Genomic DNA, 15,850 nt, shown 5'->3' with positions numbered 1-15,850 from the left:
GGCCCTCGCTGCCACCTGCCAGCCCCACTCTTCCGGGTCCCGTCCCCTCCACGGACCTGTCTTCCTGTCCGAGCAAATGACGGGTCCCTTCCCCAGTGGCTGCTGGTAGAATGGAAGTCCCAGGCGACCTGTGCGAGGACTCCCAGTAAGTGTCCAGGGAGAAGGAGCCCCAGGTTACACATTGCACCTTGACTGAGGACAGAGAGTTGTCGCCCAGCCCGTGGGAGTAGGGTGGGGGTTGCGGTTGAGGAGATTTGGGGTCACTTCCATCCCACACACCAGGGCTGGGTGTCCCGACTCCAAGGAGTCCCTCCCTTAATAATGCCAGGTCCACATTCCTCATCTGTAATTTCAAACCCAAAAGGCTCTGAAAGCCTATTTTATTTGGGTAAACTTGGCATCGACATTGATTTGGGGACAAAAGTTGGTGTGCACTTAGTTAGATAATCACGTTTCTCTGCAAGAATCAAGAAACGCTACCCCATGTTCCACCGGCGGCTTGTGTGATATTTGGTAGACACCCCGTATTACCTTTCAGAACGCCCTAATGTTCTGAATTGGGAAACACATCTGACCTAGGAGGCGGTGAATCCCAGCCCAGGGCCCACGCTAGCCCTGGCCCAGCGCTTTCCTCACTTGCAGCCGAGGCTCAGAGGGGCTCAGTGACGTTGCTCCCAGCACAAGGCCCGGCCAGGGGTCGTGCCTGCTCTTGAACCCCCATGCCCACGCTTCAGCTGCCACACTCAACTGCCGCCCTGAAGCCAGATGGCATTTGCCTTTTCCCTTCAGTGCAAACACATGGTCCACTGCAGTCAGATCATTCACGTTAACTGGTCAAGTGAACTTGCCAGAGCTGAGCAATACAAGTCAACAAATTAAAAGCTTCTATAGATGACTGGACTCAGCCTTTCTGCATACTCAAGAGTTCGTTTGTCAGCTTGCGTTTAGAAAGTACTCTTTTCAAAAACCAGAACCGGGATTACAGTGAAGGCCCAGTACTTCTGTGGTCACCATGATCACACTTGGAGATACCACGAACTAGTCCACATCACCATGTGCTGGGTGAGGAGAATTTTCTGAGGCTCGATTTGGCCTTCAGTAAAAGCCGAACAGGGTGGCCCTGCTGGGAGGGAGAAGCACGGATCTCCTGTCTTCTCTCCCCTGCAAGAGCGAGCAGGGCTGACTTCTTAGTCCTTCACAAATATGGAGAAAGGCCAAGAGAAGGAAGAGTGGAGTGGCTGACATGCCCAGCCTGGAAGCCCACTCTGTGTTTTGCCTAGAGGAGTGCCATGGACAGAATGGGGGAGCCTGGGCGAGGGGGAGTGAAAGAGACCCCCGCCAGCTGGTCAAAGATGGCCTTTCCCCTTTTCCAGCAGGCCTGGAGTTGTGTCAAGGGGACAAAGCCTGGCAAAGGGAGAGCCCAAGACGCTAGTAGGCCCCGCAAGTGCCGCCAATCTTGTGGTGGCCATGGGGTTGGGAGAGAGCACTGCTCCTATTCTGTCCTATTCACCATTGGTTTTGAGGGCCACATCTTAACCCCTAGAAAATGGACCTGGAGACTCAGGACCAGGAGTTAGTGATAGCAAACCTTCAGTGGTACTTTGTGCTGCCAAGCCCTGTTCAAAATGCTTTAGACATAGGGGTGCCTGTGTGGCTCAGTGGTTGAGTGTCTGCCTTTGGCTCAGGGCATGATCCCGGGGTCCTGGGATCGAGTCCTGCATCGGGCTCCCCGCAGGGATCCTGCTTCTCTCTCCCTCTGCCTGTGTCTCTGCTTCTCTCTCTGGATCTCTCTTGACTAAATAAATAAACTCTTAAAAAATAAAATCTTAAAAAAATGCCTTAGATGTAATAATGCGTTTAATCCTCAACCCACCTATCATCACCTATTGCCCATTTTGCAGAAGAGGCAATAGTTAGGAGATCAAGGCGGGAGCAGAAAGCTCCGGAGGCAGCGCCCCATGGCCGGGGTTACAAGCATGGGCTCTAAGGCCAGACTCCCTTCTCTGGCCCTGAGCTGCTCTGTGAGCGTGGGTGATTCTGCTGACCGCCTCGGTCTTCTCGGCTTTTAAGGGTACACTATCTCTATCTCTGGGAACTCAAGTGGAAAAAGGCAGGTGAAGTACTGAGTTGCATGCATGGCCTGTGGGCACTGGCCAGTGCTGGCAGGGAAGGCAGCTGTTGGCAGTGGTAGCCTCCCATTTGCGCCCCCTCCCGCCCTCCCCTTGGCTGATGGTGGTCACCTGAGCTCCTCCTAGCCTCAGGGAGCTTGGCTGCTCCCTCTTTCTCCTGAGCACTTTCTCTGGCTCACCTAGGTAATCAGTTGGGTGTGATTTTCATGCCTCCAGTCATTAAAGATTCTGCTTCTGAGCCAGCAGATCTGGTTCTGAGGCCACACTGTCAGGCTACAAATGTACCCCACTGGGCTCATAGCGTGAGATGGTGACATGGCTCATAGCGTGGCTCATGGCTCATAGCGTGAGATGGTGACATGTCTCCAGGCCGAGGACCTTGCCTGCTAGGGGGAGAGTTCCAGCACTGGGGCTGGTGCTCCCTGAAAAGAGATGGCAGGAAGCCCACCACATACTCAGACACAAGTGCTGCCGAACTGCACCAGTTCCCCGGTGCGGAGCTCTCTGCCTGCTTATGCTTCATGAGGCATGGAGGGGAAAGACACGGTCTCTATCCTCCAGGGGCAGCCCCAGTCACACTCACCCAGGGCCCTCAGAAAAGAGGTCAGCCCTGACGGGTGCTTCTCTTAGGCCAGGTCCCTGGCCAGGCTGTCCTCCTTGGCTGCTCTACAGAAGATGGAGGCAGCGTGGGAGACAGAAGTACCGACGATGGTCATGGAGAAGCTTCCTGGAGCAGATGGTGCCTGAGACTTGAGAGCCAAAGGAGTGGGACAGGAGGGAGAAGGTGGGAAGGGAGAGCCAGGCCCAGGGAATGGTAGCAGTAGGATCGAGAATGCAGAGTGGGCCAGGAACTATAAGCACTTCGGATGATACAAGTGAAGCGCTGGACGGAGCCCGATGAACACCAAGTCTAAGAAGGTAGAGGGAGCCAGGTGATGGGCCTCTGGAATCTTCTGAGCAATTGTGAAACATGATCAGTTCTCTATTATATCTGGTCTCTTGAAGGTGATGGCTTGAGTGATGGCTGGTTTACTGGGGGAAACCACTGTAAGAGTCAACTCTGAGTTCAGACAAAGAAGCAAGAGGACCTGAACTCAGGGATGGCTGAAGGCAATGGAAAGGAGGGACCAGAATGGACAGTGCCCCGGGCAGGCAGGTAACTGACATGGTCCCCAACAACCCCCGCCTCCTGGTGTTCACACCTTCATGCTCGTGTCTAATGAACAGAACACAGCAGAAGTGATGGGATGTCGCTGTCAAGATGAGGTTCTAAAGACTGTGACCTCTGACTAGCTGGCACTCCCTCTGTCTCTCTTGCTGGCACATTCTGTCTTGCTTACTCAGATGAAGTCGGCTGCCATGTTGTGAGATGCTCTACGAAGAGGGCCACATGGCAAGGAACCAAAGGAGGCCACTAGCCAACAGCTCATGAGGAACTGAGGCCTTGGTCCAACCACCTGCAAGGAACCACTTCCTGCCAACAAGCTCGGGAGTGAGCCTGGAAGCAGAACCTTCCCGGTGGAGCTCGAGGTGACCACAACCTTAAGAGTGACTCAAGGCCAGAAGACCCAGCAAGGTGATGCCAGGACTCCCTGCCCACAGAAACTGCGACTTAATGCACATGTGTTGTTTTAAGCGGATGTTTTAGAGTAATTTGCCACCGGGCAAGAGATAACCAATACAGGCAGGGGTCAGAGCAATGGCAAGGGAAAACCATGGTCGACACCCCCCGGGGAAGGATCAGCTGAGTCCAGTGATCGATCGATCAGATTGCAGGAGATGAGGGAGAGGGAGAAGTCACAGTGATTTTGAGAGGAGCACCGGCTCTGGACTAGGACTTCCTGGTTTCCAGTGCCTGCTCTGCCCCTGGCTACCTATGTGACTCTGGGCAAGTCATTCCAACTCTGCGAGCCTCAGTTTCTTTGTAGAACAGAGATGCTAAGAGTAAGTCCTTTCTAAGTATCTGCCCTTTCCATTTAGGACCTGCCTCAGTGTCCAGCGCAGTGCTGGAAGGGCACGCTGCAGCTGCTCAGCAGAAGTGTGCTGTGCCATTTCTAGAAGGCTCAGTGTGCAGCCTTATGCCAGCAGTAACAAGACTGGAAGGCTTCGGTGCAATTTCCTTGCATCCTGCGAAGCCTCCACTAGTCCTGTGTGAGGGAACCCACCATGCAGCCCGGTGCGGGGACTTGTCTCCCCTGGTTCCTTCCCCTGCCAGCACCTTCTGGGTGCATTTTTCCTCCCAGGGGAGTTTAGCAGCCTGCACAGGAACCGAAACCATACCCTGGCCTCGTTAATACTGCATTTGGACCATGCGGAATCAGCTGGCTTAAATAGACTTTTCCAGAGTCAAGTCCCATCTTGGAGAGGACTGCAGCCAAATTTGCCTCCAAGGCCAGGTTACCAACGGCACAAGACACGGATCTCATTTCCAAAACCAAGGAACGTGAGCGGACGCGAGTCGTCTTACCTGTCTGGGCAGAGAAGGCATGGAGTCCGGGGCCACTGACCGCTGAAAGCGCTGGGGCTGCTGCATCATCTGCTGCAGGAGGAACGAGGAGTGGTCGGGCTGCTGCTGCTGCTGCTGCTGCTGTTGCTGTTGCTGCTGCTGTTGCTGCTGCTGCTGCTGCAGCTGCAAGGTGGCCGTGGTGGTGGACGAGGCGGTGGCCGAAGAGGTCGGCGGCGGCTGCTGCAGGTAGTGGAGCAGGGACGGCTGCCGAGAGGCGGCGGGCACGGAGGGCATCTTCTGGGGGCCCGGCTCGGACACGAAATGCGACAGGGGCTTGGTGTTGCCAAAAGTAAAGGGCTCCGGGGCTCCCGGGCCGGGGCTGGCCAGCCCCTGCTGCATGATCATGCTCAGGGTCTTGGGTGAGTTGGTGGTCATGGACTTGAAGATGGCATTCGCCGGCTGCTGGGGCGGTGGGGGCGGCGGCGGCGGCGGCTGCGCGAGCGGGTTGCTGGAGGAGGGGGTGAGGCTCCGGATCAGGGAGCACTGTGGGGTGAAGGACTGCTGCGGCAGGCCCGGGCTGGACAGCTTCTCGGGCCGGTAGGGCGGCGACGGCCCCGGGTTGCTGGTGGGCAGAGCGGACAGCAGGTGGCTCGGGGGGCTCTTGACGCCCGAGGACACCAGGTTGGCCAGGATGGAGCTCTGCGGGCTGAAGGGCGGCTGCTGGCTGAGCGCAGGGCTGGGGAGCTTGTCGGGAGTGTAGAGCATGGGGGGCCCGAGGCTGGCGCTGCTGGCCGAGGCCATGCTGGCGAGTAAGGCGTTGGGGGAGGCTTGGAACGAGCTCCCCGGCAGGTTGCTGGACGCCATGCAGGACACCATGAGGCTCTGCGGGCTGAACTGCGGCGGCGGCGGCGGCGGCGGCGGCGGCGGCGGTGGTGGCGGTGGTGGCGGGTGTGGCGATGGCACCGGGCGGTAGGATGGGGACAGGCCGGGCGGCGGCAGGCTCGACCAGCTGGGGGTGGTCCCCGGCTGCCTGGCAGTGGCCCCCTGCTTGCTGGCCGCCAGTGCCTTCAGCTGGTGGGCGTGATGCCACTGATGCACCGGGAGGGCGGGCACGGTGATGGGGAGCATCCCCTGGACCTGGCTCTTGGCCTGCGATGCTGCTGCCGCCGCTGCCGCCGCCGCCGCCGCCGCCGCCGCCGCCGCCGAAGAGCCCGGGGAGGCTACCTGCTTACTGGCCGAGGGGATCACGTAGTTGAGCCCCCCTGGGGAGGGTGGGACGTGAAGCGACGTGGCGGCGCCGGGCAGCTGGCTGCAGCTGGAGGCGAACTCCTTGCTGGTGGCCAGGCTCTCCAGGTGAGGCATCGCAGCCGAAGGCTTGGCAGGTGCACCAAGGGTCGCCTGCGGGTGCTCTAGGACCAGTGGTTCTTCTGGCTTGCTCCCCAGTATCTTCTCAAGATCCAGGTCATTTGGAGAAGGTTCTTGAATCTTTGTTAGCTCCTCCAGGAGATCTTGAAGTTCCTGGTCCACGGCTGGCACGCTGCCGGCTTTGTCGTAGTAGGGACCGGCAGGCCCTTTGACTCCCAGCTCTGCAGCGGGTGGCACCACGAATGGCGAGCCCATGACGCTGCCGTTCAGGGGATTAGTCTCGAGCGGTAACGAGTGGCTTGCTACTCCCACAGCTGCGGGACTAGGGTTCATTGTCAGCGGAGGGACCTGCAGCTCTGCGCACGACGTGCTGGGGTGGGCACTGGGGCCCATAGAAAGGGTGACATCTTCCAGGCAGGGCCTCTTGATTTTATTAGGGTAACCCCCGTCAGCCATGCCTGGAAACTGGAAATTATCTGCTTCCTGTCTCCTTTTAAAGGTTCCCTGTGGCAGAGAGAGAGAGAGAGAGAGAGAGAGAGAGCAGGAGAGAGAGGGAGAGAAAATTTGTATAAAGCCTTGGCACATTAAAGCTAATGAACAGGAAACTTGCAAGATAAAACATCTCTCAGTTTCAAGACTTATAGTTGTCAAAACTATACAATACAGCCTATTTTGGGAACCTTAATGCTTGCTTCTTTGTTGCTGTGTTTCACTTAAACTGTCTTGTTACACTTCAAATTAGGCATTATGCTGTCTGTGTACTAAACGCCACAGGAAGTCCCACAAAGGATCTTCTCTGCCCACGTAAGGGGGGAGCTCAGCTCAACTATGCGGAAGCCACAGAACGCACTGTGCCCCAGACAGGCATTTGAGGGCACGCTGGAAGAACTTCAGGTACTTCCAATTCCTACCTGTCTACAGATACCCCCGTTTCTAAAAAGGAAAAGCAGGACACAGACATTGAACTTTTAGGTTGCCTCCCTGTCTTGGTTAAACCCGGCAGACTGTGGCAAAACAATGGAACACAGCAGAGCCTCTAGAGCAAAGGGGATCTGGGTGTGTGCTTTCGGGCAGCTGTCTGGGCTATACTGTTCAGCGGAAACACAAGTGCAGAACAGTCAGGGGGTGCACGGGCTCCTTTATTTTTGTGCACACACACACACACACACACACAGCTCGCTCGGTGCATACAAAAATCACTTGGAAGAACATACATGCGACCACGTGGAGTAGTCAGCTCTTGGGGGTGACTGGCGAGTCCCTTTCTATTCTCTGCAGTTTGGAATTGCTTGTTTGTTTTTAGTGAGAATGCCTCCTAACCACCGCCCCCCGTCAAAGTATAAAGCTATCTAAATAAGAAATTCCTCTCTGCAGATGCATCCTCAGGTCGGGGAGATACGGAGCAACAGGAAAAGGACCCAATCTGCGATCTGCACCTTGGGGGAGCTGCTCACCATTTACAAAAGCATAGCCTTTGGGAACAAAGCAGTTAGTGATGCAGTGCTTCCTACTCGTTCAAGGCTTCATACAGTCATCTGTGGCTGTCATGTTCATGACCGTGACCTGCAAGTAGAGTGGGGTGGACTGGGGGACTGTGTGGGAAGAGTGGGGCTCTGGAAGTCACCTACATACCCTCAGCAGAACAGATGCACTGTGGACCCTTGCAAAATGCCCCATGGTCAAAAATCCGACTGTATCTTTGGACTCCTCCCAAAACTTAACTACTAATAGCCCTCTGTGGACTGGGAGCCTCACAGTAACAGTCGGTTAACACAGGGTGTTTGGGGTGTTATATGTATCATGTACTGGATTCTTATAACCGAGTAAGCTAGAAAAAAAGAAAATGTCATTAGGGAAATCATGACATAGATTTACAGCACGGTCTTGCTTCTATAGAAGAAAACTGCCTATCAGCAGACCCATGCAGCTCACACCTGCATTGTTTAAGGGTCAACTGTATTTCTCTGGATGCTATTTTTCAGTAAGAAATCCCTGTTTAGCTTTAGAAGGCTGACTGGGACATTCGTTGTCAGTCCTTAGACATCTGTCATGTTCGGCTCATTGGAGTGGCGGGGGGGTGGGGGGTAGTAAGGTGGGGGGTGGCGGTAGGGTCAATGTGCATGGGGAGGCAACCTGCTAGCACCACACTGGCCACAACTCTCACGACACAGTGAACATCAAAAGATATCTCCTGGGGCTGGACATCCCAGGCCCGGTGCTCATCAGATTCACTTAGAAACATCCGGATTCCCAGGGTCTCCCCCTACAAATGAACTGCTTCAGTCTCACCCAGAGCAGGGCCCAGGGATCTGAGGTTTTTCAAAGCTCCTGGTTCTAAATGCACAGCCAAGTTGAGGAGCACTGGCCCAGAGCACGAGTGGGGGCAGTGTGGCAAAAGGCCCTGGTTCTGGATTCTTCCTTTGTAAAAGGAGCATGATTTTAGTCCTTGTCTCATGATGCTGCTCTGAGTAGTAAGTAAAATGAGGCAGATTCGATGGCACCTAGTAAATCCTCCCTAACTGGTCACTGCCATTACCAAGGGCAGCCACGCAAGGGCCTTGGAAGTCTGATGCTGTCCTGGGAGAGGCAGGGGCCCTGACACCCAGAGAAGGGGAAGGGCTTGCCCAGAGCTACTTGGCTGGAGGGTAACAGGGCCCGGGCATCCTGGGCCCTCTCCTTGACCCCTTGGCTGCCTCACAAGCCACTGCCTTTGTCCACCCTGGTGACAGGACACTGTCTCACTTCCACGGAAGGGGCTCTACTAGCTGGAGTGAGGGAACCTGCTTCCTTATTTGCCTCTTCTTTGCAACACAGACAACGGGACTTTGAGGGGCAGCTCTGGTGTCCAATCCATCTGGGGCTGAAGGCCGCAGGGCCGGCAAGAACGGGCCGTGGAGGGTGGAGCGGGCTAAGAAGAGGCCTATCCGGTCATCTGCGCCCACTCTTCCTTCCAGGGGCAGTGGAGTCTGTATCAGTCCACAGCAGGTGTTCAGTAAATAGCAGCTGAATGAATCAACGGACAAATGAATCCGGATGACCTGGCACACAGGGACCTCTGCTACATGTTTCCTGGCCATTCATTCAATCAACTAGAGGGGCAGCCCGCAAACAAGTCACGGAATCCCAAACTGAAATTTCGTTTCCTTGACATTCTCCCAAGGGAGTTCAAAGAATTCCAATATATTGAGAGTAGAAAGTGATGGAATGGATGAATAAGGGATGAGTGAGGGTGGGTTTGACCCTGGATCCCCTGCAGGGAGCCCGAGCTGGCAGTGGCCAGGCCCAGCGTGCTGCTGGGGAGGTCGTGGACCACGGCACAGGCCTGATGACACTGAAGTCCCCGTGGCACCAGGCAGGGGGTGTGGATGGGGTGTGAGGAGTGGGATGGAAGGGAGGGCAGGGGCTGTGAGCTGCAGCAGCCTGGAATCCCTGGTGGACTCTGCAGTTTCCTGGACCTTTCTTTAATTGTCAGTCTGCCATGACCTGGTTGGGACCTAGGTAGCAGGGCATGGGGAGAGACCTGGCACCACCACGAGATCCCACATCTCGCATGAGGAACCCCTGGCAAGGGAAAGCACTCTCTAAGTCTCCCAAATGAGGGGGCCCATGCATACAAATTTCCAGGCCCCCAAGCCAATGCTCCCCACTCAGTTCCAATTCTGGAAGCCAGCCGGCTCCTCAACAGTGAAGCAGACCCCAGGGTGCCCCTGCAGGGTGTCGGAGGGCTAACTGGTACCAGTGAATCCAATTTGCCCGAGTGGATGCCACCCTTGCTGCGCCAAGTTGGCAGCTCAATGCCCCACTGGACACTTGGGGAGGATGTCTAATCAGGGGCCAGGGTGGCCTTGCTGTCCCTAGGGGCGCAGTGGCAGGGGGTGTGGATGCTGGCTGAGGATGGCTTCAGCAGGGCAGCCGGGACCCTCATGTGCGCTTCCCTCTTTCAATGGACTTCAGGGAGCCTTGGCTTTGTGGGAGATCTTGGCTCTGGGTTTCGGGTTTTATGCTGAGAGCTTTCGACAGCCAGCCTGAAGCACCCCGGCTACACGGCCAGAACCCCAGCCAAGCTGGGGGAAGGTGGCTGTGTTCACAGTAAGGAGGTCTGCGGACCAGGTCTCCCAACTTCGGTCCCTGGATACAGGCCGGCTGTCATGCCTTCTGTTGGGCCGGCCTGGGATGTGCTGCTCGTCTCTATTTCTCGCAGCCGCCTGGGCTTTCCCTCATCCCCACACTGGCACCTTCGCCAGGTCACCTGGGCCAGTGGGTGCCGGGCCGAGGCCTGCCGGGCCAGGCTGCGTGGTGCTGACTAATCCCAAGGTCACCATTTCAGAGCAAGTGCAACAGAAGCTGCTACTCTGGAATGATTTCCCTCTCAAGCAACTGGAAAACATTCCTCACTAGGCTTCCAGACCCTTCTAAACAAACCTTCCAGCCTTGCACGTGTGCCATTGTGTAGTCTCTGTGGACTCGGATGGCAAACTATTGATATCAGCTACCTGCTTCCTTAGGCCACGTATTGCACATGATCCTGCCCACTCGCTGGGAGATGGCTTTTAGATAATAAGCAAATCAGAAGAAAAAAATTAAGTAAATCAGTAGACAGTGGCAGGATTTCTAGAGGGCACATCTCCATTTTCTCCTTTTACAGAAAACGGAATGGGATGTGACTTGCTTGTGGTCACACAGCTAGTTAGTGGACAAGGCACTAGACCCCAGGTGTCCCAACTCCCAGCCTCAGCGCTCACAGGTGTTTGGGGGCGGAGGAGGGGGGGGGCGCGGGAAGGTGAGGAGGTTCCCTGGCTTCTTCTAGAAAGGAACAGCCATCTCCAATCCCGAATGCCTGCGGAGTCCCATTTCATAAGCAGGCAGAGAGCCACTGATGTGATCCCCACAACCGTATGAACACTCATTAAAATGTACTTGAGAGCATGTGGTGGCTTCCCCGCCCCCTCAATATGAGAAAAGTAAGGCAACCCTTCTGACAGGGGCTGAGTTCAGCTCTGAAGTCAATATTATTTCTGGTTCTGTCTGAACAATGCCATGGTGATTCTTGCCTTTCTACATTTTTAGTCCAGAAGGACGAAAAGGGATTTCTTGGCAAAGGTCTAGATGATAAGAGTACAGTCTAGGCTCATAAAGTGGGCATAAGGAGGAAAAAGCATATGATTTACGTACATGTATATATATAAAACATATTCTAAATATATATATACATGTAAAATACATAAATACATCACTCTTCTGAAAGAAATCTAGCAGCCTGTTATAAACACTTAATTATGGAAACTCTAGCCGGAGCTTTAACATGGACACCAACAGGCCAGCAGAAATATGCACCGTTCCTGCTGGGTAAGAACGTAGGAGGCCAGAGGTGTCAGAAACGTGTTCACTATTAGCTTTCACCTTCTCCTGCCCTGGTGCCTCCCGCAGGTCAGCTTAGGCCAATCTGCTTGCTACTTCTCTCAGCCTCTCTCTCAAATCTTTCTTCGGTACTAGTTCTACATTCCTTGAGTGTCCAAGAACCTGATGTTGGCCAACTAGATTAGACCAGCTTCAGGATGGCCCCTAGTAGACTTGCTCAGAAGGATGGAATAGAGACATGGTGGGGCATGGTGGAGGCAGCCCCAGAGTAGCTAAGACAATGATGGAGCAGGATTGGGCTTGCGGAAGCAGAGAGGGGATGGAAGGGAGCGAGGGAAAGAATATACCTGGATATACGCAGGGGAGGTGTATCCATGTGTATAGTATAGATTTCATTTGCATGTTTATGTTTCAATAAAATCTGCTCACAAGCCAAAACTGACCTTTTGGTAGATCAAACAGGATTTTCGGTGTTTCCAGAATTGCAGGGCATGAGGTTCTGGACGACCCCAGGATAGCTGGGAATGCAGGGAACCCTGAATGCCAACGAACTTCAGGAGGAGTCGATTTGACTCAAGAACTTATGTCTGCTACTAGGTGATTTGGAGCAAGAGTCTCAGCCTACAGATAGGGGATTGGTCGGTGCCCCTGTCTTGCCCTGAGCCAGCAGATGCTGCAACCTCAGCGCCCGACACAGGCAGAGGCAGGCAGGGGTGTGTGGCACAGAGCCTCGGGTGGGCACCAGGAGGCCTGAGTTTAAGTCCTGGCTCCTCCATTTGCTGTGTGACTGTGGGCAGGTCACTCCCCCTCTCTGAGCCTCAGTATCTTCTGTAAAGTGGGCACTCAGCACTGTGGGCCTCACAGCCTCATTAGAGCATGCACATGGGGAGCGATAATTGTTAGTGATCTCGTTCTGCGGGCCCTGGATCCCCATGCTGCCCCACTGCCCTCCAGCATGGGCCCTGACAGATGAGGGCATGCCCACTAGGCCTGGAGGGAGGGGTGGGGGGGCGAGCAGCCTAGTCCTGACAGCCAGCGGTGCTGCCTGTAGAACCCCACCTCCTGCACCACTGCTCCCGACTCTCCCTGGGTGCTGCCACCCTGCTGTGGCCCTCCACTGTCCCAACCTGAGCACTTGTGGCAAGCATCGACCAGGGCCATCTAAGCAGCAGCCCCAGCAAATGCATCTTCCAGAACTGCACTCCCCTTTTCTGTAGTGTACACACACCAGTTGGAAGAGTTGGCAACTCTTAGGAATGGCCCCCACGCCTCTAGGCTCATAGAGCTTCCATGAGCTCACAACTCATACTGCCCCCCCCGCCCCGAGAAGACTTGAAGTATCCTGCCACCGAACACGGGTTTCTTGAGCACTAGCCTTGCACTCTTAGCTTGTCAGAACCTCCAGACCCTTAGAGGCAGGCTGGTGCCTCCCACGCATGTTAGGACTGGAGGGATGCACCCATGGGCCAGCTTCTCTTACCCTCAGGTTGGCCTTTCTATGCAGCAAGAAACCCTGACCTGCTTTCCTCCCAACACATTCCCATGTAGTGTCACCAGGGGGTGGAAGGCAAAGGCCCTGCCCCAGTCTAGACAATCCTGTCTGTGCAGGACCCAGGCTAATAAGCTTCATCTGTGTTTCCCCAGAATTGGGATGATGAGCCCAGAACCCTGCAAAGAAGGGGAAAAGCAGAGGCAGAGCCAAGGCTGGAGGCCACATGCCCGATGGTGGAGGTCACCAGGGCCTCTGGGCAGACCTGGGTGTCGGTGGATGAAGACAGTCACTCAAGCCTCACCTCCTCACTTCTCTCCGGACAGTGCTTTTAAGGACCCTGCCGTGTGACCTCTCCTAGGTCCCTACCCCACTCTGGGCCTCAGTTTCCCTAGTTGTACAGGGAATGGGTCCCAGTTATGGTAAGGTAATGCTGTGACTTTCTTCCTGGACTGCTCCTGTAGGGAAATGGTGAATTCTCTCCCCCCGAACCAAGAGGGTGTCTCTCTCCCTGGGGTGACACGAGGTCAGGGACAGCCCAATGACCTATAAGTGCCCTTGCCACAAGCAGGATATACACACCATTGCCAACTGCAGACACTCTTACAGAAAGCACAACCTTCCCCAATCCGGGCAGGGCTGGGGTGTCAAATTATGGTCCTCCCCAAATATCTATGACTTTTTAACAATAATTCTTTCAATGTGTGTGTGTGTCTGTGCATGTCTGTGTCTGTGTGGACTAGCAGTGCTAGTCCTGAGCGCAGCCGGTCTGAGCTAGTTGAATCAAGAAAGGCGGCCTGCGATTTTGGTCAAATGAGCCCTGTTCACTTGTATATTCTATGAGAGTCCTACCAAGTCACCAGTCCCCAGGAAGGCTGCCAGCCCCCCAGACACCTCAAGGGGCGTGGGAAAACCAGTGAGGCTGTGTGAAAGCCTGTTCCGGAGATGGATCCAGAAGGAGAACTCGCCAATGTGCCATGACAGTCGTCTGGGCCTCCGTCCCCCACCTGCCTGCCCTTAACTGCTTCCCCAGCCCCTGGAGGCACCATCCTGGCTGCCAGGCAATGCCTCTATCCCCGGGGCCGGACACCCCCTCCGGCCTGCAGCTTCCCCCCACCCTGCCCCGCCACCAGGCCGGCCCATCCATGGACTCTTAGGTATGGGCAGTGTGACATTGTGGTCACAGAGCTCTCGTTCCCTGTGGCCTAGGTCAGCTCTTGGTCTACCTCATGGCTAAAAGAAATTGTAGTTGAATCCATGGAGGCAGCTCCCGAGAAAACACTTTTTCTAGAATGCTCCAGAGAGGTAGAAGATTTCAGAGGTGAGGAAGGAAAGTCCCCACCCAGGAGGCTTGGCAGTTTCCATAAAAGCCAAACTTCCCTTCATCCGGAGGGTGACAACGCCAATGGAAAATACCCTCGAGCAGTAACCCTCAGACACCCTGTCACCCAGCGGGGTCTCGACACCCCTTAGGGCGGCGGGCCGTCAAGTCTGGCTGTCAGGTTGTTAATGTGTCTGTTGCCCTGGGCTGTGACTGACCCTGTCCCTAGCTTTCCACATCTCTAAGCAGAGCACCTACACAGGGGGACTAGCAGTCAGAGCCACCCAGGAAGGTGGAATGCAGCCACACTGGTGGCTCTGGACTCTCATTCGGTAGGCTCTGCCTCCATACCACAGAGCCCCCAGTGAGGCCCTCAGTTTGGCTGATGACCACACATTGGATGGGAGGCTCTTATCCCCTCTCCCTTGCTGCCTGGCTCCCGGCTCCCCGGGCCTTCCTTTCACGAGCACCCCTAGATTGGCTGGGACTCCAGATGTGGGCTCCCTCAGGCAGTGGTTGGGATGCTGATGGGATTAGGAGTGGGGTCAGTGGGGAAGCCCTCCATCTGGGCCCTAATGGGCCAAGTGAGTTTTTAGAGCACTTGGTGCATTTTAGGGACGTGGCTTCTGGCTGAGCTAAGCTGGGGTAACAACTGGCCATTGATCATCCCAGGACTGGAAACAAGTCCTGGGTCATTTTGAGCCGTGTGGAAATCACGCACCACCACATGACTGGAAATCCAGTCATGGCGCTCCATCCAGGAAACCCTAGAGGCTTCTTCTGCCTGCGCGGGTGAGCGCAGGAGCATCTCTCCCCTTGCAGCAAGGCCCCGCTGGATTGCAGTGGCCCTGTCAAGGCTATGGTGACAGTCCTGATTTTGTGGGAGGCGCCCCTCCCCGTTGCTGGGACAGCAACTTGAGTGGTTTAATGGGGCAAAGAGAAAAGTGGTTGCTTATTGCTCAGTCCCTCCCTCTCTGTTCCCAGCCTCAGATCTCTACTTTACACAGTTTGGGGGCCCCTCTTTATAAAAGAGAATATTACATGAAGAGAGCAAAATTAAAATTAGGGGCTCCTGGCTGGCTCAGTCAGTCGAGCATGCAACTGCTGATCTCGGGGCTGTGAGTTTGAGCCCCATGTTGGGTGTAGAGATGACTTAAAAAAAAAAAAAGAACAAAATTAGGTGCCGGGTCTTGGAAGGTTTTGAGGATAAGTCTTGAAGCTTAGGCACAATGAGGCTTCCCTTCTGCCTGTAGCCCAGTTATGGGCTAAGTCAAATGGCAACAGGCTTTCAAACATGGCAGGAATTTCCTTGCATGAGAAACTCAACAGCTGTGTAGGTGGGAGAAGAATCCAGAGCCACCTGGTTAGTCTCGTGCCTTCTGAAGGTCACATGCTTGTGAATAAGCACATTTTAGCAGCTGAGTGCCAACTTCTGACTCTAAGATCTACTAACTGTCTGCAGATACACCAACCCCAGTTAGGAGAGTTTACAACCAGGCTGTTTGAGCCCTGACACCTTAGATGCAGAGGCTGGGAGGGGATGTGGGATAAGGGGCATCAGATCAGGCCAGAGACCCTCCCCATGCTTAGGTCCTCCTTTTTTTTCAAGATTTATAAAGTGAGGCATGATCGACAAATAAAAATTGAATATATTCAGGTGATACGATGAGATTTTTAAGATGTATAGTGTGCTGATTTCATATATATATGCACTGTGAAACAATTTAGGTGTTCTTTCTTTT

The 15,850-nt window shown here is 54.8% G+C and overlaps 1 protein-coding gene across 2 annotated transcripts in view; it reads right to left on the bottom strand.

The window, feature by feature from the left end:
- The window catches only part of MAMLD1 (mastermind like domain containing 1), a 118,785-nt gene that overhangs the window by 32,392 nt on the left and 70,543 nt on the right, over positions 1 to 15,850 (bottom strand). For both annotated transcript variants that reach the window (XM_055338492.1, XM_055338493.1), the window contains exon 3: positions 4,597 to 6,444. In XM_055338492.1, the coding sequence (XP_055194467.1) occupies positions 4,597 to 6,444 (1,848 nt within the window). The remainder of the gene's footprint in view (positions 1 to 4,596; positions 6,445 to 15,850) is intronic.

The sequence above is a fragment of the Nyctereutes procyonoides genome, unplaced genomic scaffold (assembly GCF_905146905.1).
Source record: "Nyctereutes procyonoides isolate TBG_1078 unplaced genomic scaffold, NYPRO_anot_genome, whole genome shotgun sequence".
NCBI classification, from domain to species: domain Eukaryota; kingdom Metazoa; phylum Chordata; class Mammalia; order Carnivora; family Canidae; genus Nyctereutes; species Nyctereutes procyonoides.
The sequence above is the reverse complement of the archived record's forward strand: the minus strand, read 5'-3'. Positions and strand labels throughout refer to the sequence as shown.